The sequence below is a fragment of the Ursus americanus genome, chromosome 14, assembly GCF_024610735.1.
Source record: "Ursus americanus isolate L20-20 chromosome 14, mUrsAme1.1.p, whole genome shotgun sequence".
NCBI classification, from domain to species: Eukaryota; Metazoa; Chordata; class Mammalia; order Carnivora; family Ursidae; genus Ursus; species Ursus americanus.
In genome coordinates, this window is record NC_142140.1 from 70,538,549 (window position 1) to 70,558,746 (window position 20,198).

General features: G+C 55.8%; 2 protein-coding genes across 2 annotated transcripts; one reads left to right on the plus strand and one right to left on the minus strand.

Annotated features, from left to right (window-relative positions):
• The first annotated feature begins 331 nt into the window (after positions 1-331).
• MFAP4 (microfibril associated protein 4) lies at positions 332-3,474 on the plus strand. The gene is made up of 6 exons (XM_045778250.2): positions 332-438; positions 755-836; positions 1,099-1,253; positions 1,726-1,822; positions 1,900-2,082; positions 2,394-3,474. The coding sequence occupies exons 1-6, from the start codon at positions 433-435 to the stop codon at positions 2,639-2,641; spliced, it is 771 nt and encodes a 256-aa protein (XP_045634206.1). The 5' UTR covers positions 332-432; the 3' UTR covers positions 2,642-3,474.
• Positions 3,475-3,626: 152 nt separating this feature from the next.
• Positions 3,627-9,239, minus strand: MAPK7 (mitogen-activated protein kinase 7). The gene is made up of 7 exons (XM_045778249.2): positions 8,563-9,239; positions 8,033-8,269; positions 7,212-7,377; positions 5,530-6,608; positions 4,750-5,423; positions 4,229-4,362; positions 3,627-4,081 (listed from the first exon to the last, which is right to left on the minus strand). The coding sequence occupies exons 2-7, from the start codon at positions 8,262-8,264 to the stop codon at positions 3,928-3,930; spliced, it is 2,439 nt and encodes an 812-aa protein (XP_045634205.2). The 5' UTR covers positions 8,265-8,269; positions 8,563-9,239; the 3' UTR covers positions 3,627-3,927.
• Between the last annotated feature and the right edge of the window lie 10,959 nt (positions 9,240-20,198).

Genomic DNA, 20,198 nt, shown 5'->3' on the forward strand with positions numbered 1-20,198 from the left:
CTTTAGCCTTCCCCCAAAGGCTGATGAAACACAGGCTAGGGGAGGAGAAAATAAACAGACATGGGGTGGGGGGTGAGGAAGCAGAGGATGGGCTGGGGGTACCAGGGGTCCACAGGTCCAGGGGGCGGGTGGTAGAGGGGCTCCAGGGAGCAGTGTGACTCAGCAGGGAGTGAACGTCCTTAGTGCTCTGCCCCTGACAGGCCTAATGAGACACAGGTGGTCCCCTGGCCCGGGCCCCACCTCCCCCGGCCCCCCTGACCGTGTAAGCAGATGCTGGTTCAGTGCCGGGGGAGGGGAGAGGGGGGCTCTGCAGCGACAGGGGGCGGGGCCGGGGCGGCTGGCCCGGGGCCCAGCACATAACTCTGGGCGGGTGCAGTCTGGGGCGCAGTCTGGGGCAGCAGACACCCAGCCGCTCTGAGCTGAACTGGCAGCATGAAGGTACCGGGCCTGGGGCTGGGGCTGGGGGGCTCATGGCATTGGGGGCCTGAGCCCACTCCGGGAGGAGGACCCTTACCAGAGAGGGGCCTGTGAAGGCACGGGATCCTCGTGATCCAGTTGAAACTCGGAGGCTATGAGGGCCCGAGCCTGTCCCAGAGAGTGGGGTTTCTCAGGCGCGGAAAGAGGGGCCGAAGGGCAGAGAAGGAGTTCCCGGCAGGGGGTGGTTTGCAGGAGGGACAAGTGCAGAGCCTCAAGGGGCTCCGGGGCTGGCGGGGGCAGGGGGCTGCGGTGAGGTGACCCTGTTGTCCTGTCCCAGGCCCTCCTGGCCCTGCCGCTGCTGCTGCTGCTTCTCTCCATGCCCCCCTGCGCCCCCCAGGTCTCCGGGATCCGGGGAGATGGTAAGCAGCCTGGCGAGCAGGCCGGGTGAAGAGAGGTGACTCCGAGCCATCATTTCCGGGAGTCGGGCTTCAGGGCTGAGCCCCTGCCAGATGCCATCCCCTCCTCTCTACCACGGGGCAGGTGGAGATCAAGTTCGAGCACCCCCCTGCAGGGAATCTCGTGAATTCCTGGGACCCTGGGGAGGGAGGCAAACCGCAGGGCGCCGAGGGGCCGGTTGTGCCTTGGTGCCCTTGTCCTCACGCCCCCCGCCCCCGCCCCCAGCTCTGGAGAGGGGTTGCCTTCAGCAGCCCCTGGACTGCGATGACATCTACGCCCAGGGCTACCAGGTGGACGGCGTGTACCTCATCTATCCCTCGGGCCCCAGCGTGCCCGTGCCTGTCTTCTGTGACATGACCACCGAGGGCGGGAAGTGGACGGTGAGTGGGCGGAGGGGACGGAGGCCTGGTTCTGGTCCCCGCTGTGCGACCCAGCTTCACCTTGCACTTCAGTTTTTCCACCTCTAAAACGGGGATCACGACACCGACGCTGAATTCTAGGTGCCTGAGGCAGGTTAGTACCTGCACCCCCACAGTAACCCTGGGAGGAAGGTACACTTTACAGGGGAACTGAAACCTGAGAGGTGAAGTAATTCGCCCAAGGTCACGAAGCCCACCCCGGAGGGACTCCCTGCCTGCGGCCGGAACTCTAGAGCCACTCCCCCCTTAACCTTTGCCTGGCGCCAGGAGCTGCTCACTAAGGGGCCTGGGGCCGGCCCGGGCCTAGCGGGCCTTGTTTTAGGCCCCGGCTCAGTCTTTGAACAAAACCCCGTCCCCATGACAGGGTCCGTGCCTGGGGGAGGTTCCCGCCCCCTGGACTCTTGATCCTCCAGGCCTATCCTCTCTGCTCCAGGTTTTCCAGAAGAGATTCAACGGCTCAGTGAGTTTCTTCCGGGGCTGGAACGACTACAAGCTGGGCTTCGGCCGCGCCGACGGGGAGTACTGGCTGGGTAAGGCGGGGAACGGGGCGTCCCGTGGGCCGCCCCGAGCCCGGGCTCTGCTGACCAGCTGCCCCGCCCCTCCCCAGGGCTGCAGAATCTGCACCTCCTGACGCTGAAGCAGAAGTACGAGCTGCGCGTGGACCTGGAGGACTTCGAGAACAACACGGCGGCCGCCAAGTACGCCGAATTCTCCATCTCGCCCAACGCGGTCAGCGCGGAGGAGGACGGCTACACCCTCTACGTGGCGGGCTTCGAGGACGGCGGGGCAGGTATGCCGGCTGCCGGCCTGACGCGGGGCCGTCGGGCGAGAAGGCAGGGCTGGCACCGCCCGCTGGACCCCTGAGCCCGTCGGGCCGCTCCGTCCCCCTCGCGGCCCAGAGGGGCCTTGCTGGCTCCCACCCAGCTCGGGCCGGGGCCCCGGAGAAGCGGCGTCCGCTCACTGGGGCAGCCCCGTGGGGAGCAGCTGCTGGTCTACAGGCGGAGCGCAGCTATCCGCGGCCGGCTCGGGGAGGGCGCCCCATCCCGCCAGCCCCACCGGCTCCCCGCCTCAGCAGCCCCGTCCCTCCTCCCCTCCCGCCAGGCGACTCCCTGTCCTACCACAGCGGCCAGAAGTTCTCCACCTTCGACCGGGACCAGGACCTCTTTGTGCAGAACTGCGCGGCCCTCTCCTCGGGAGCCTTCTGGTTCCGCAGCTGCCACTTCGCCAACCTCAACGGCTTCTACCTGGGCGGCTCCCACCTCTCCTACGCCAACGGCATCAACTGGGCCCAGTGGAAGGGCTTCTACTACTCCCTCAAGCGCACCGAGATGAAAATCCGCCGGGCCTGAGGGGCTGGCCCCCAGCAGGCCCAGGCTTCCCTGGCCGCTCCGGTCTCCACGAGCGCTCCCTCCGCCCCCGCCCCACCCGCCCCTGCCCGCTGCTCTCTTAGCACCTGCTTCTCACAGGGGGCCTTACGGCTCTGGCCCCACGCATCCCGTCACACCTAGGGCGTCCGTCTGAAAGCCAGGCCTGTTGCCCTCACCTACGGCCACGCGGCCAGCAGCTTTCCCAGGCAGCCTCCGAAAGGCACAGCCGTTCCGGCCTGGACCTGACCCGGCTCCGCGAGACTCTTCCTTGGCTCCGCCCTCCCCCTCCAGGCGGAGAGCCGGGAGCCGCCCTCTGAGGCTGTGGGCCTGTGTTCCACCTTAGCCAGCCTCCTTGCTGTGGACTCCGCCGTCTGGAGCCCCCCGAGCGTGCTAGATTGGGGTGGCGCAGTCTGACCCATGCCCACGGCGTGCGCCAGGCCACCCGTGCGCGGCCACCACCGCCACCCCCCAGCACCTCCTCCCCCACCATCCTCAGAGTATCTCCCATCCTTCGCCTCCCTCCCATCAACTCATTTCGCAGTGGTGAGCACCATGGACCCCCAGCCCCACCTCACGGTCCTACTCTGCTGTCCCCTCCCGCCTGTCCCAGGCCCCCAAAGCTCAATGCCAAAACCGTATTTCAGCACAGCTATTGCACGCCATTCTAAACAGTTACAACCAAGGTACGCATAGACATGGGGGTTCCCCCCCCCAGGGCTGAGGTTTGACCATGTGGGGGGGGCAGAGGACAACCTCCATGGGGCTGGAAGCAGGTGGGGAGTGAAGAGCTCAATAAACCTCAGGATCGGAATGAACTGGCTTTGGCTGCTGTGCATGCAAATGTGTTTGCTTGGCCCCCAGATGTGATGACCCAGCTCCTCCCTGCTCCCCTGACAACACCCTGCCCTCAACTCCAGAGACACCTAGAGTTAGGCACTAAACGGAACCTCATATTTCACAGGCCTCGTTTTGATGGTAAAAAGACTGCGCCATAATATTAATATAATAATTACAATAATAATAATAATAATAATAATAAAAATACAATACTGAAAAGGATCGCTCAGGGAGTAGAGGTTTCCTGATCCTGCCATGGCTTGGTGGTGGCTCAGGTGGCTGCTTAAGGCTGCAAGAGTGTGTCTGAGATGAACTTGCAAATAATCGAAGCCGAGCTTCCACTGCTGGGCCCGGGGCTCCAACCCTTAGAAATGTTCCCGTGAGTCTCGTAGCTGGGTCCGCCCCTGGCAGCAAGGCACAGGCTGTGGGCCTCAGGGCTCCTGGAGGTCCGGCAGGTCAGCCAGCAGCATTGGGGAGTCCATCTGGATCTCACGCTGCAGGGACTCAATGTCGGCAGGGTTCATGCCGTGGCCCTCCAGCCAGTCAGCAAGCAGGGAAGCCGAGAGTGAGGCTGAGTCCGCCTGGCTGCAGGGAGAAGGAAAGCAGGGAGAGTGGAGGGGAGAGGTACCGTTAGCCTAGGCTGGCTCCTTGCCCATCCCACAGGCAAGCTCCTCCTGCACCAGGAAACCCTACCCACAGCCCCATTCCAGAAGCTTGGTCCAGCCATCTTACCCATCCTGTGGCCCGTCAGCCACGCCCATATCAAAAGACTGGTTTAGGAACTCCTCCAGGTCAAAACCAACACCATAGCCGGCCCCACTGCCCTTTGGAGTGCCCGAAAAGACAGGGGGCAAGGGGTCCTCCACCTGCAACAGACGATGGCAGGTTACAAGCCAGACACTACCAAGAGCGGACAGAAGTCTGCAAGTCTGTCCCGACGATGCCAGTGACTCTGGACAGCCGCGGGTGACAGCACCAGCCTGGACAATCACTGGGTGCTGGTCGAGGGCCCGTCTCTAGGCCAGGAACTTCCTAGGAAGCCTCTTACTTGTCTCACAACAACCTGTTCATTGTCATTGTGCTCCTTTTAAGAGCAAGAGGACAAGTTCAGAGGTAAAGCCCCACCTGCCACTCAGTTGTCACGGAATAGAGACACACCACAGCCTCTCCTGTCCCCATCCCTGCCAAACAGCAAGGACTTCACAAACCCATTTTCCCAGGGCCCAGACCCAGGTGTCTCCACAGCCTCTCACCTGTGACTTGGACAGCTGCTGAGTCACCAGGTTCACGTCGGGTGATTCGGAGGTGGAGAGTTGAGGGGCCCCTCCAGGGTCTGGAGGAGGTGGGCCAGATGGGAAGTAAGGCAGAACACCTACGGCACTGGGGCCGGGCAGCCCAGGGGGTGGCACAAGCGGCTGGGGGGCCAGGAGGCTAGAGGTGGCAGTCTGGAGTGGAGCAGGGCCAAGGACGGGCCCAGAAGGGCTGGCAGGGTGGGGAGCAGGGCCAGGGGGTGGGCAGGCGGGCTGCGGTGCAGGAACAGGGGTGGAGCCTACAGGTTGTGGTGGGGGGCCAGCAGGAGAACTGCTGGGCTGGGCTGGGCTGGGCGTTGGGACGGGGGCATGGGCTGGGGCTGGTGTTGGGGCTGGCGCTGGGGCTGGCATGGGGGCTGGGGGCCGGGCCATGCGAGTCCAGCGCTCCAGCAGGCTGCGATCGTTGTCACTGAGCACCAGCCCGGCCAGTGGATCGGTGGATGGGCCCCCAGAGGTCCCGGTCCCCCGCTCCTTGCGCTCCCGCTCTTGCCGCCGCTTCTCCCGCTCCTTGGCTCGCTCCTGCCGCCTCCGCCGCTTCTCCTCCCGCTCCCGCTGGCGCTCCTGGGCGGTGACCGGCTTCCGAGGCTCAGGAGCTTCCAGGGGAGCGCTGGGGCCATCTGCAGAGAAGTTGGCAAGGGGAAGGTAAGAGTTTGTGGCCTGTCCAAGCTGGGAGTGCCCCCCTGCAACCCCACTCCCCGGCCAGTCGCTGCCTCCGCAAGGCACCTCTGAGCCGGCTCCGCAAGGACTTGAGCAGGGCAGCTTTGAGGGCCGCCTTGGTGTTGTCTGAGATGGCACCCTCCTTCTTTGGAGGGGCTGGTTCACTGGCTGGCAGGGGTGGCTGCAGGGTCAGGTCAATGGTGTCGGGTGCGGGACCGGCACATGGCGGTGGTGCTGGTGGAGGCGACTCCATGGCACAGTCCCCACTGGGAGCCCAGGGACTAGGCATCTCAACATCAGGGCAGCTGGGCTCACTGGCCACGGGCTGCAGGGAAGGCTGGAAGCGGATCTGCTGGCGGATGCCCTCTCGTCGTGCATGGAAGTCCTCGATCTCAGCCACTATGGCCTCTTTGATGCGCTCCCGAGTGAGGGCTTCGCGGTCAAAGGCAAAATCAAAAGGTGGGGCACAGTCAGGCTCGTCATCAGGGTCATGGTACTTGGCCAAGAAGGGGTGGCGAAGGGCAGCAGCTGCGGAAATGCGGGCGCTGGGCTCGAAACGCAACATGCGCCCCAGCAGTGACAGGGCCTGGCGGTCGGCGCCTGGGTACACAGTCTCCCAAGGCACAGGCTCACGTGGTGGCAGGCTCTGGATGTAGGCCCGCACCCTCTCAGCCCCCACAGCCTGGATCACGGCTGGCGATGGGGTACCCAGCACCATCATGATCAGCTGCAGCTGGTGTACATAATTTTTGCCTGGGAAGAGCTGGCGCCGCGCCAGCATCTCACCGAAGATGCAGCCCACAGACCACAGGTCGATGGCCTGCGTGTACTCGTGCAGCGAGAGCATGAGCTCAGGAGCACGGTACCAGCGTGTGGCCACGTACTCGGTCATGAAGTACTGATGCTCAGCGGGCGAGGTGCATAGGCCACGGGCCATGCCAAAGTCACCAATCTTGAGCTCACAGTTCTCATTCACCAACAGGTTGGAGGGCTTGAGGTCGCGGTGGATGACCTGAGCCGAGTGCATGTACTTGAGGCCCCGAAGCAGCTGGTATAGGAAGTAGCGCACGTGCTCCAGAGTGAGGGGCTGGGAGGAGTGGATGATCTGGTGCAGGTCGCTCTCCATCAGGTCCAGGACCACATAGCTACAGGGGACAAGCCAGGCATGGTTACCTCGCCCACGTGCCAGCCCCAGGCTCACTACACCCTCCCAGCTCGAGAGGTAATGGCCTCAGCTTTGCATTCCGCAGAGGCCAATGGCATGGTATGAAGATTCTAGATTTTCTCCATTTCCATGAACTTAAGTGAAGTGAAATCACTTTCCTCTTTAGATCTAGTTTCCCCATCAAAGAAAAGATGGGGTTGAACTACAACAGGACTGGCCGATAGATTTAATTTTGGGGCCATCGCTATTGTTTGGTATGGCTGCCTGAAAGACTGGGGAAAACTGTGAAGGCTTGCCCATTTTTTTAAGAAAGTGTTCTACGACTGACCGGGGATATGTGCTGAGAGTAGAAGAGTGCGGTTATTGTATGAATGTCCTACACTGGCCATCCTACATACTAAGATTCTATAAAACCGTAACATCTGCCTCTTCTCCAGCAACCACAATTGTCCCCAGCAAAGCCCTAAGGGACAATGGTCCTGGAATCACAAGAATTTTCCCAGCCTGCCTTACATTAGGTTCAGCTGCCCTTTGGAAACTTCAGGTCCTACCTCTGCCTTCCCCTCCCATCCCTGCTCCTTACACAGATTTGAACTCGCCATAGGGCACGGTGGGCCTCAAGATGTCCTTGATGGCGATGATGTTGTCGTGCTTGAAGTGTTTGAGAATCTTCAGCTCCCTGAGGGTCCGCTTGGCATTGGTGACCACGTCAAAAGCATTAGGGATCTTCTTAATGGCCACCTGCTGACCTGGGGAGCAGGAAAAAGGCAGATACCATGAGGTACCTCAGAACAGCTGCAGATTGGCAAAAGCCCCTTTCGACACCTCTCTTCTAGAATGCAGTTACCATATACTAAATAACAACCACCATATAGCAAGAGCCTACTACGTGCCAAACTCTGTACTAAGCACTTTATGGACGGATCAGATTTTCCCTTCACATCTATCCTGAGGCAGATACTAAGGGTTCAAAGTTGGAGATGACGAAACCCTGGCTCAGCGACTTGCTGGGGGCTGCACAGCTAATTAGTGGTAGAGTCTCGACTCTAACGTCTGTGCTCATTCTACCTCCCTACACTCTCTCTCTCCATCTCACACCTCGCCCATCCCACCACCAATTCCTTGCACCAGTCTCTGGCTTCAGAACACATTTCTCTTTTAGAAACCAAAAACAGGATCTCCACCCTGGTCTAACTGGGACTGTCATTTTTCTAAAGAAATGGAGTTTCAGAGAACTGTGCCCGACACAGAACCTGGCACCCAGAAGGCACCTAACCAGCACTGTTGACTTGAACCAGAATTTAGATCCCAGGTTTCCTTCCTGGCTGCTTGAGATGGGGCAGGTTTCTCAGTCTCTGGGGCCGGCTTCCACATCTGTAAGCGGTGCACAATAGGGAAGCTCACCGGTGAGACGGCGGCGCGCAGAGGACACCACCCCATAGGCCCCGTTGCCTATGGTCTCGATGATCTCGTACTCGTCCCCCACGTCAAAGGTCACATCGAAGGAGCGGGCTTTGAGCAGGGCCAGGTTCTTGGCCGCTACACAGGCAGCGGTGTTGGTGGGTTCCGCCTTCACCGGCCCGGGGGGCTCCGCAGAGCCGTCCTCGCCTTCTTCCTCCTTCAGGGGTTCGGCCATGGCGTCTGTGTGGAGACGCTGGTGAGGAGGGGCCCGCCTCCCCCGCCAGGCCTCAGTTTCCCCTCTGTAAGGCTGGGGAACAGGACCAGGGAATTTCCAAGTTCCCTAAGCCGATGGGGGCCGGGTAGGGAGCGAAAGAGATCGTCTGGCACGTAGTAGTCGTCCCACACCCGGACTTGGAACCCAGAGCTCAGGTCCGGGGTGGAACGCAGGGTGGGAGGTGGGGGAGGCGCCGCCAGGCGCAGTCCAGGAAGAAAGGGAGGGGCGGGGCACTTAGCTTTTCTCGGTCAACACTCACCGAATGGCGCTTCACTCCGACGCCTCCTCCGGGCCTTCGGAAGTCGCCGGCGCTCCCCGCCTCCCCGGGCTCCCGTCCCCAGTGGAGGGGTACTCCAAGAGTCGCTCGCTCACTTGTTCAAGGCCGCCGCCACCACCTCAGCGTCGCGCTCTGCCCCGCCGGTTCCCCCGCCCCGCCTCCCAAGACCACGCTCCCTCTAGCCTCTGGCCAATCGCTGGGCGGTCTCTGCGGAGGTTCCCACCCCTTCGACTTCCTGCGTCCAATCCGATACCACCTGCAGAGGAAGCCACGCCTTCGCCCGCGCCCGCGCGCGCGCGCGCCGCTGTCCAGCTTGCCCGCGGGAGCCGCCCAAAGGGCGCTCGGCGCTTCGCAGGCTCTCGGCCCGGCGCAGTCTTCTGACGCATGCGCGCTAGCAGCCTCAGGCGCCGCGCGAATGGAAGGCAACGCCCCCGTGCGTGCTTGCGCACCGCCATCCAAGGGTTTGACTGCTGCCGGTCCCGGGAGTTCCGAGGGGCTTGGGTGCGTGGATCTGTTACCTTGTCGGCCGGCTCACGAAATGCCCCTCCTTTAGGCCGCTGGTCCCCTGTCAATCCCCATCGCCCGAGGAATTATGCACCACCCCCTCATTTTCCCGATCGGTTCCCGGGAGCCCGGCTCTGGTAATACGCCACCCCAAGTAGACTGATCCGATGCGTCCCAACCACAGAGACGCTGGGCCTCCGGGATTCTAGAGCGTCCGGCCTGAAGCCTCCACTGACTTCCGGTGGCTGCTCTGCCGCACAGCTTCCGGCGTCCCTGGGCCTCTGCTGGGGTTTTCCAGGTGTTTGGCGTGTTCCCACCGCTTGGTGGCTCTGTCCCAGTGTTCCCGCGCAGTGGGCTCGCGGAGACCCGAGGGGGATAGCGGGCGGGGCGTCCGGCCTCTACACCTCCGTGGAGCCGGCGGGTCAGCCGATCCCAGAGAGGGCAGAGCCCACCCTGGAATCCAGGTGCTCTGCCCCACTCCAGGGCCCGGTAGTTCATTGGAATAACAAATATTTATCGAGCACCATCCCTCAAAAGCCCAGCGCTGAGGAGGCCGCGGTGACACCGGGGGGAGGAGGTGTTCAGCAGGGAGCTCGAGGTCGTGCTGTAAGGAAGAGCGTTTTGCAGTTGGCACTCCAAAAGTGGCTGTTTCCACCAAGTGAGAAGAGAAGGAAGGGCTTTGGAGCTGGGGACACGAGTAAGCAAAGGTGTGGAGACCGAGAAGGAGAGGAACGCAGGCTTTGCAGGTCTTTGCCCTGATTAATGACCGGTGGATGGAACCACTTAGACTCTGAGCGCCAGATCGAGGGGTCTATTCCTTATTTCCAGACCAGAAATGAATTTTAGCAAGCCTACACACTTTTTAGAAGTTTTGTTTTAAACAAAAATTTTGTTTCTATTCCACACTGTTGTGTTTTTGTTTACTTTTCACACGCAGAAAGACCTAAGTGTATAGTTCAGTTTTCACAAATTTAATACGTTGTGCTGAATTCAGATAAATTATCAGCTGCTCAGAAGTTCCTTCTCTTTTCTAATGGTGACAGTTTGTATTTGGTAATCCTTTCCCATATTTTCAGAGGTTTGTTGGGATCATACATTAAAATGGAAAAGTAGATACCGCGTTTTTAAACACCCAGGGAAAAACATATTTGTAAGTATTAGGTCAGCCTCTGGAAAAACAGCTATCTAGTATTTAGATGTATAAAGATCACATGGGTCTCCTCAGTTAAGGCTGAACTATAAATTTGTTTCTGATTTTTTCTCACAGCCGAGCAAAAAGCCAAATTATGTGTTATATGATTTGCATTGAATATTAATCAATAAACCATACTTGGGGAAAATGAACTTTTTCTGTCACTGAGGTCTGAAAGTATTTCTCTGATGGCCTTCCTTAATGGGATACAGTTAGACAGTCTTCCCTAACTCTGAAATACAAGCAGTATAAGGCCCGCGGTGACCCTCAATGTAAGTAGACAGCCTGCAAAAGCAAGACACAAACCCATCTTTTCGGGGGACAGAGTAGGCAGCTGCGTGATGGTCCTGTCTGATCCAGGAATAAAACAAAATCTCCCAAGAGACTCTTAAACTATGTTTACTTTAATTCTCTATAAATAGTTCAGCTAGGCTGGTTATACAAGTTACAGGCTATTCAACATTCTCTGACAAAAACTGATTCTGATCTACTTTTCAATCCACTCTGAGGGGCTTTGCCTCTACCCCCACTCGGCCCTGACTCTGTCTTGGAAAAGTCATCAGTTATCTAACTGTAGTCAAATCCAACGGACATTCTTCAGTCCTTGCCATTACTGAGCTCTGCTGCAGCTGATACAACTGACCATTTCTTTAGGAAAAAGTCATTTCTGGGACGCCTGGGTGGCTCGGTCAGTTAAGCAGCTGCCTTGAGCTCAGGTCATGATCCCAGGGTCCTGGGATCTGACCCCGCATCGGGCTCCCTGCTCGGCAGGGAGTCTGTTTCTCCCTCTCTCTTTGCCCCTCCCCTCCCTCTTGTGCTCGGTCACTCTGTCAAATAAATAAAATCTTAGAAAATCGTTTCATTTGGCTCAAAACTCATTATAAGAAGGTTTAAGTGAAAAATCTTGGTCCTAACTCCAGGGGGTTGCTTTGTCTCTACAAAGTGAACACAAGCAAATATAAATACACATTCTTGTCCAAAGCCTCCTTAAAATATTACAAGGCAACAAATTATGTACATTTTCCCTGAAGATCGGTAAGTCTCAATAACCAGAGAGGACCCTCATTCTTTTTCTTTTATAAAACCTTGTTTGAGATAAAATTCATGCAAAACTTCAAAGTGTACAATTTAGTGGTTTTTAGTATGTCCACAAGAGTTGTGCAAGCACAGCCTAATTTTGGAACATTTTCTTCACCCCAAGAAGAGCCCCATTAGTAGTCACTCCTCATTTCCCCTCCCCAGCCCCTGGCAACCGCTAATCTACTTTCTGTCTCTGGATTTGCCCATTCTGGACATTCCTTACAAATGGAATCTTACAGTATATGACCTTTTCTGCCTGATTTCTTTCACTTAGCACGTCTCCAAGGTTCATCCTTTTGCATGCATCAGAACTTCATTCCTTTCTAAGACCAAAACCATTCCATTGTATGGATAGACCACATTTGGTTCATTCATCAGTGGGTGGACATTTGGGTTATTTCTGCGTTTTGGCGATTATCGATGATGATGGTATGAACAGTCATGCACAAGTTTTTGTGTGGACATGTTTTCATTTCTCTTGGATCTAAACCTTAGAGCGACCTTGCTGGGTCATACGGTAAACTTTTTTTTTTTTAAGATTTTATTTATTTATTTGACAGAGAGAGACAGCCAGCGAGAGAGGGAACACAGCAGGGGGAGTGGGAGAGGAAGAAGCAGGCTCCAAGCAGAGAAGCCTAATGTGGGGCTCGATCCCAGAATGCTGGGATCACGCCCTGAGCTGAAGGCAGACACTTAATGACTGTGCCACCCAGGCACCCCAAATACGGTAAACTTTTAAGTTTAATTTTTGGGGGTAACTGCCAAACTTTTCCCCAGCGGCTGCATTAATTAAACGGTCTGACCAGCCATATTTGAGGGTTTCAATTTCTCCATGTCCTCACCGTCACCAACACTTGTTACTTTCCTTTTTTTTTTTTTTTAAAGATTCTATTTATTTACTTAGAGAGGAAACACAGGAGCAGTGGGAGGGACAGAGGGAGAAGCAGACCCCCCCACGAAGCAGGAAGCCTGACACAGGCCCAATCCCAGGACCCGGAGATCATGACCTGAGCCAAAGGCAGACGCTTAACCGACTGAGCCACCTGGGTGCACCCCCCTTATTTTTTTAGAGCCAAACTAGGGGGCATGAAATGGCGTATCATCATGGTTTTGATTTGCATTTCCCTCATGACAAATGATGTTGAGCCGCTTTTCATGTGCTTATTGGCCATTTGTCTTTTTGGGGAGAAATGTCTTCAAATCCTTTGGTTTTAACTGTGTTATTTCCCTTTTTATTGCTGAGTTACTAGGGTTCTTTATATATTCTGGATCTAAGTCCCTTATCAGACATATAATTTACAGATATTCTCATTCTGCGGGTTCTCCTTTCACTTTCCTGATGGTATCATTTGAAGCACAGAAGTTTTTAAAATTTGAAAGTTTTGGAATGGTGGCAAATTCCAATTTACCTATTTTGGTCTTTTGTCACTTGGGCTTTTGCTGTGTTATATCTTATGGCTACATAGTGTCCCTTTACCAATATAATCTCTTATCGGGGGATATTTAGATGCATTCAGACTTTTTGCCATCACAAACAATCCTGAAATAAATTACCTTGAACACCTCATTGTGCACGTTGCAAGTGTATCTGCTGGTTGACTATCCAGAAGTCCAAGCGCCACATTCCAGGATATCGCACTTACAATTTTATCATTAATCTCAAAACTCGGTCCTTAGAGATTGTACCAATTTAGACTTAGCAGCAGTAGGGGGGGATGACTCACAAGAGTTTTTTGAAAGCTTGGAATTATTGCCTATGTTAAAAATAGGGAGATACCTCATAAAAATCCCAATTTCTGGTTTCTTCCAGAAAACCAGAAGATCTGTCAGCCTCAGACCTGCACGGACACATAGCAATAATGGGTTGGAGCGGAGCAGTACCCCCACCACTGGAAGGGCATGGGCTCTCCAGTTTACCACAGTCCCCACCATTCCCTAATGCCCACCCCAGCACGGTCCAACTGTCAGATGACATTCATCATTTCACTTTCACCATGGTTTCCTGCATATTTTAAAAACAGGAAAAGAAAAGAGGCCGAGAGGACGTGTGTCTCAAAAAAAAGGCAAGACCAAGTGTAACTGTTCCAACAACCTCCAGGGGCCCCCCACTGTGACGATGGGGGTAGTCAGTAGTCCCAGGCAAGGTTTGGGTGGCCTCTCATTGAGCAGGCAAAGCCCGGGGAGGGAGTACAGGCATCCCTCACTTTATTGCACCTCACGGATAATGCGCTTTTTTACAAATTGGAGGATCGAGATTCCAGTGGGGGAGGTACCGGTAGATATGGCGGAAACAGCAAGATAACAAGAACTAGAAATGGAGCCTGAATGGCTGCCATCTCATGATAAAACGTGAACGGATGAGGAATTGCTTCCTAGGGATAAGCAAAGAAATGGTTTCTTGAGACAGAATGTACTCCTGGTGAAGACTGCTGAAATGACAACAAAGGATTTAGAATATTCCGTGAGCTTAGTTGATAAGATGTTGGTGGCGGGGTTTGAGAGGATTGACTCCAATGTTGAAAGAAGTTCTGTGGCTATCTTGCTATCACACAGCATCTCGTGCTACAGAAAGAATCATTCATGAAAGGAAGAGTCAGGGGCGCCTGCGTGGCTCAGTCGTTAAGCGTCTGCCTTCAACTCAAAGCGTGATCCCAGCGTTATGGGATCGAGCCCCACATCGGGCTCCACCACTGGAAGCCTGCTTCTCCCTCTCCCACTCCCCCTGCTTGTGTTCCCTCTCTCACTGGCTGTCTCTATCTCTGTCAAATAAATAAATAAATAAATAAATAAATAAATAAATAAATAAATATTAAAAAAAAAAAAAGAAGGAAAGGAAGAGTCAAACAATGCAGCAAACTGCATTGCTGTCTTATTTTAAGAAATTGTCACGGCCGGGGCGCCTGGGTAGCGCAGTGGTTGGGCGTCTGCCTTCGGCTCAGGGCGTGATCCCGGCGTTCTGGGATCGAGCCCCACATCAGGCTCCTCCACTGGGAGCCTGCTTCTTCCTCTCCCACTCCCCCTGCTTGTGTTCCCTCTCTCGCTGGCTGTCTCTCTCTGTCAAATAAATAAATAAAATCTTTAAAAAAAAAAAAAAAAAAAAGAAATTGTCACAGCCGCCCCAGCCTTTAGCACCCCGACCACCATGGTCCGTCTACAGCCATCAGCACTGAGGCAAGACCCTCCCCCAACAAAAAGATTAGGGTTCGCTGAAAGCTCAAAGGATGGTGAGCAGTTTTCAGCAATAAAGTATTTTTTTCTTAAGTTCTGTACCTTTTGAGGACATAATGCTATTGCACACTTAAGAGATTATGGTGTGAACATAAGCTTTATGTGCACTGGGAAACCCCAAAACTCATTTGATTCCTTTTAAAAAAAAAAAGATTTTATTTATTTATTTGAGAGAGAGAGAGCACAAGCAGGGGGAGCAGCAGAAGAAGAGGGACAAGCAGACTTCCCCACTGAGCAGGGAGCCCCATGCGGGACTCGATCCCAGGACCCCGAGGTCATGACTGAGCCATCCAGGCGCCCCCATTTGACTCCCTTTGTCGTGATGTTCGCTCTACTGCAGCGGTCTGGAGCAGAACCCGCAATATCTCTGCGTTGTGGCTGTGTGCTGGTGGCTAGACCATTGTCCCCTGTCCTCCTCTGGAAGGGGGAGGGGACTCCAGCCCCAGCCAAACGCCTCAGACTGTGAGCAGCAGAGAGCCATTTTCCCAAAGTAAACCTGTGCTTTTAGGAAGATGGGCTGGGCGCTGGGCCAGTCGAAAGGGTAGATACGACCTGCCCATCCATACCCCTCTGCCGCCAGAGAAGGGTAGTTGAAGTTAGAGGAGCAAGGGGTGGTCTCCATCCGAAGAAACTGCTATCCTGTGTTACCGCCTCCCCTCCAATCCCACAGTGTAAAGATGTGCTTTGGGACCAGAAACCCCTGGGTCTGAACCCCTCTCTGCCACATCACAGTCATGGTATTCTTTATTGTCTGAGCTGTGTCCTGGGGTCAACACCATGAGGATACATACGGTCCCAGCCCACTCACAGGGGAGACAGCGTCTTACCCACACAGCCACTGTCCCCCGTGAGAAGTGACAAGGTGGGGATGGTCAGATACCGGGGAGCTCGGAGAGACCTCTTGCCCAGCTGGGGAAGTCAAGGATGGACAAATGGACATCTCAGTTGGGACCTAAAGGACAAGCATGAGTCGGCCAGCCAAAGGGGCCAGGAGAATGGAGGAGAGACGGGGCCTGAACTCTGCAGGACCCAGAGGCCGTGGAGGGAGCCAGGACTGGACAGCCCCGACCTCAATGTCCTCATCTGTAAAGTGGGGATGCTCAGACCTCCCTGGTTGGGTTGTTTCATGGATTTGAGAAATGACAGCCAGGAAAGCTCCTGGCGTCTTCTGAAGTGTTAGACCAGCCGTCCCTGCTCCCACGCACTCCCCCTAAGCCCGGGCTCTTTTAAGCCGCATCTTCGATGTGTGAACATTTCTGTCTTCACCTTCCCCTTCCAGGCAGAGGCACTGTCACAATTTATCACTGAGAACATGGGCTCAGCCGGGGAGAGAAAGTGACCCAAGGCCACAAAGCATGGGGGTGGGGGGCTGCCTCTGCATCCCGGACACCCTGTACCCAGTTCCTGTTCTGCACAGACAGACACACCTCACTGACTAACGCAGGCGGCTGTGAGTAATCCGGTTCAGCCACCCAGCGAGCGGCTGGGGCATGCAGCGGGGAAAGCCTGTGTGGCCAGACCACAGCTCACACCCATGTTGACGGGGGCCAACAGAAGCTGCTCGTGGGGCCCCACTCTTCGGAGGGGAGGCAATGAGCAGTCGGCGGGATCCCCTCCACTTTCTCCTTCCCTGCTTTCCTCAGCGAGCCCTCCTGCGCCTGGTGCCACCGGTGGGACAGGGTGGCCTGTGGATATCACAGACACGATGCTCCCTCCCAAGAAGGGGGCCAGTTTAATGGATGAACGTGCAAAGGACGCCGCCGGTTCTCAAAGGTGGTGTATCAGGCACCTGCGAGATAGGTGGGCGACGGGAGCTGGGAGCGGGAACTCCCTCTGTGGGGCACCTGGGTGGCTCAGTGGGTTAAGCGTCTGCCTTCAGCTCAGGTCATGATCCCAGGGTCCTGGGATGGGGTCTCACATCAGCTCCTTGCTCAGCAGGGAGCCTGCTTCTCCCTTCCCTTGCTTGTGCTCTCTCTCTCTCACAAACAAATAAAATCTTTAAAAAAAAGAAGAAGAAAGAAAGGAAAAAAAAAGAAAAGAAAAGAAAAAAAGAACTCCCTCTATGAGCCCATGGAACTTACCAGAGGTAAGGACTGAGTTGTAATCCCCTGAGGCAAGCCTCAGCCCCTTCTGAAGCTTGGTCTCCCCTTCTTTGTCATGAGGGTAGCAATCTAGTCTCCCATCACTCAGGAAGGAGTCTCTCCAAGACTGAAAATGGGGAGCTGGTCTAAATTATAACTGATTCCAATCCTGATCTGAACATGGGTGCTGGTGTTAATGGCAGCAGCGGCTGGAGCTGGGAAGGACTCTGATCAGGGAGAGAGGACCCCACAGCTGGGGGTGGGGGTGGGGGTGGGGAAGACAGGGTGGCCCATCCTCCCAGCCCTCAACCTGGAATGATCAATTAAGATTGCACCAGGCTGCAAGTAACAGAAAACGACCAGCCCTGGCTTAACACAGGAAGATGTATTTTTCTTTCATCATGAGAAATCCCAAATACTTTGCATTCTTTTTTTAAAGATTTATTTATTTATTTGAAAGAGAGAGAGCACGTGAGCACGCACACACACACACACACACACACGCATGCACTCACACAAGTTGGGGGAGGGACAGAGGGAGAGAATCTTCAAGCCGATTACCCGCTGAACATGGAAGCTGATGCGGGCTCAATCCCATGACCATGAGATCACGACCTGAGTGGAAACCGGGTCAGACGCTCAATCGACTGAGCCACCCAGGCACCCTGAAATCCAAAGTACGTTGTTGACCCTGGCTTACCTTGTCAGGGACTAAGGCTGTATTTACTTTGCCATCATCCTCATGACATTTTCCCTCCCTTAACTCATGACTGCAAGGCAGCTGCTGCAATCCAGCCATCACATTCATGTTCCAGACAGAATAAAGGAGGGAGAAGGACATGGTGCTATATCCGTCCCCCATCATCACGAGAACAAATGCCTTCCTGGTAGCCCCCAGCAGACGTGCACTTACATCTTAGAACCGTGTCATAGGCCATCCCCCTGCGGCAAGGGAGGCTCAGAAATCCAGTGCGTCCAGAGGCACGTTGCTGCCCCACAAATCGGGGTTTGTTGGAAAGAAAGAAGTGGAGAGCGGATACTGAGTAGGTAGCTCATAGGTAAACGGGGAAAAGCCAGATCTACTGGTCACAAGGGCAGGTGGGAGGTGTCTTAGTCCCCAAGACCAAGATGAGGCTCTTCTGGAGCCCCTGAAGGCTGGCAGCCTGGGCAGGGGCTGAGATCCCCCAACTCGGGGCCCATAGTCTCCCCAGTGCGAGCACCCTCCTCATCTCTCCCAGTCTTCGGGACTCCCGTGCTCTTTCCAAAAGGTAGCAGGTGCCAAGGCCACACACAGCCCGGAGCCTAGTGTCTCCCCGGCGACAAGTAGGGTTGGGTGTGAGCACGTGCCGGGTGGCAGCTCCGGCCTGCCCCTCTGATCGCCACCCAGCATTGCCAAGCCCAGGCCAAGCACAGTCACACCGTGACACGCGTGTGCACTAGCAGTCAGCCCCCAGTGCCCACATGTGCCCCCAATCCACTTAGCTTCACAGAAACACAGACGTGCTCGTACCCACACACGGAGGGACTCACAAAACACAGAGACACTGCTACGTACACACACGCACGGAGGCACGGGGACACATGCATCCACACAGGAGCAATACACACGCAGGGATACGTCCGCATGGATATGCAAGCTGTGGGACACGCATGGGGGCTTGCACACACACACACACACACACACACGCACACACACACACACACACACACACACCCCTTCCTTCCGCCAGTGCTTGTACTTGGTCTATTTTTGCCTCAGCACCCAGTGGACAGGACAAGCTGCCTCCACCCCATAGGTCATGGGGAAAATCAGAAGGGATGATTTCTTTTTCTTTTTTAAATTTGAGTTCGATTAATTAACATATAATGTATTATTAGTTTCAGAGGTAGAGTTTAGTGAATCATCAGGTGCATACAACACCCAGTGCTCATTACATCAAGTGCCCTCCTTAATGCCCATCCCCCAGTTACCCCATCCCTCCACCCCTCCCCTCCAGCAACCCTCAGTGTGTTTCCTAAGATTAAGAGTCTCTTGTGGTTTGTCTCCCTCTCTGATTTCGTCTTGTTTTGTTTTCCCCCCGCCGGAAGGGTCGATTTCTGCCTGGAAGTGCCTTGCACTCGGGAGCCTGGGGCGGCCCATGCTTAATCCAGAGAGGCAAAGGCTTGCCATGAGGGGCAGGCTTGTCAACTCCCAGACTTGGGGGACCAGGAAAGGGGGACAAGGGGGCTGCTGTCAGGGGCCCAGCTCCGGGACACAGGATGGGACAGAGCTAGACCTCAGTGTGGCCGGGGGTATTTGCATGCCTGCACCCCCAGAGGAGAGGGACTCCCCCAGACTGGCCTGTGAGCTCACCGTGGTTTGGGTGGAGGGGAGGGCAGGAAGCCTGCCAGCAAGTTCCCATTCCTGGCTTCCAAAGGCCTGGGTGGGTGGGCTGATCTCATGGCCAGACCACTCCCGCTTGAGGCCATTTGTGGTTTCTGGGCACCCCTCTTCATCCCTGCTTCCAGCACTTGGCCTACCCAGGCCTGGGTGGGGATGCTAGGGTCGGGGGGGGGGGGGGATAGCGTCACAGCTGTCACAGTGTCTGGAGTCCCCGTGTTGGGGCCGCCATCCTTTGTGGTCCCTGGGAAACCCAGTGCCTGGGCAAACACACTAAGGCTGACCTTGCCCAGCCCAGAACATTCCTGAGGGCTGCCTGTGATTGCCCTGGGTGTGGGATGGAGAATTGTATCTGCTCCATCCTCGGAAAGATCCCAGGTCTGCCACGGATCCCAGGATGAATGTCATCAGGAATACCCACCTCGTGGCAACTTGCCTCTCCTGATTTCCCCTCCCCTGGTCTTCTGTCCTTCCCCAGAATGTTGGTATCTCAGGCCTCAGCCTGGGCCCGTGTCCCCTCCTCACTCTGTTCCTCCCTGAGATCTCTGCACTGACCACTTTCAACCCTGCTCCAGTCCAGCCCTCTCCCCGAGCTCCAACAGCCAGTGCTCCCCATATCTCCCCACGGACACCCCACAAGCCCCCCAATTCCTGTGACGAACCCCACGCTCACCAGCTCCCCATCCCAAGGCTCCTCATCTCAGCACATGGCACCTCTATCCAGGGAAGGCACCTGCAACAGGCCCAGATCCGTACTCCGGTCACTGACTGCTTGATACGGAGCCTCTTTACGTGCCAGACATCATTCCCGGGTTGCGGATTCGGGCCGTGAGACAGACAGGAATCTCTGCCCTTGAGGAGCTCCGATTTTGGTTGGAAGAGAGCAGCAGCGTAAATCGACTCAATTATACAGTGTCTTCAAAGGTCATAAGCACCACGCAGAAAAATGAAGCAGGGGACAGAGGTAGGAAGGACTGATGGGGGCGGAGAGGGGGGTATAATTTTGAATAGAGTGTCAGGGAAGCCCGGACAGAGACGGTGATGTGGGAGCAAGGATTTGAAGGAGGAGAGGAAATGCGCCCTGTGGAGATTTGATGGAAAAGCAGTCTGGGCAGAGGGAACCCCAAGTGCAAAGGCCCTGTGGCAGGGGTAT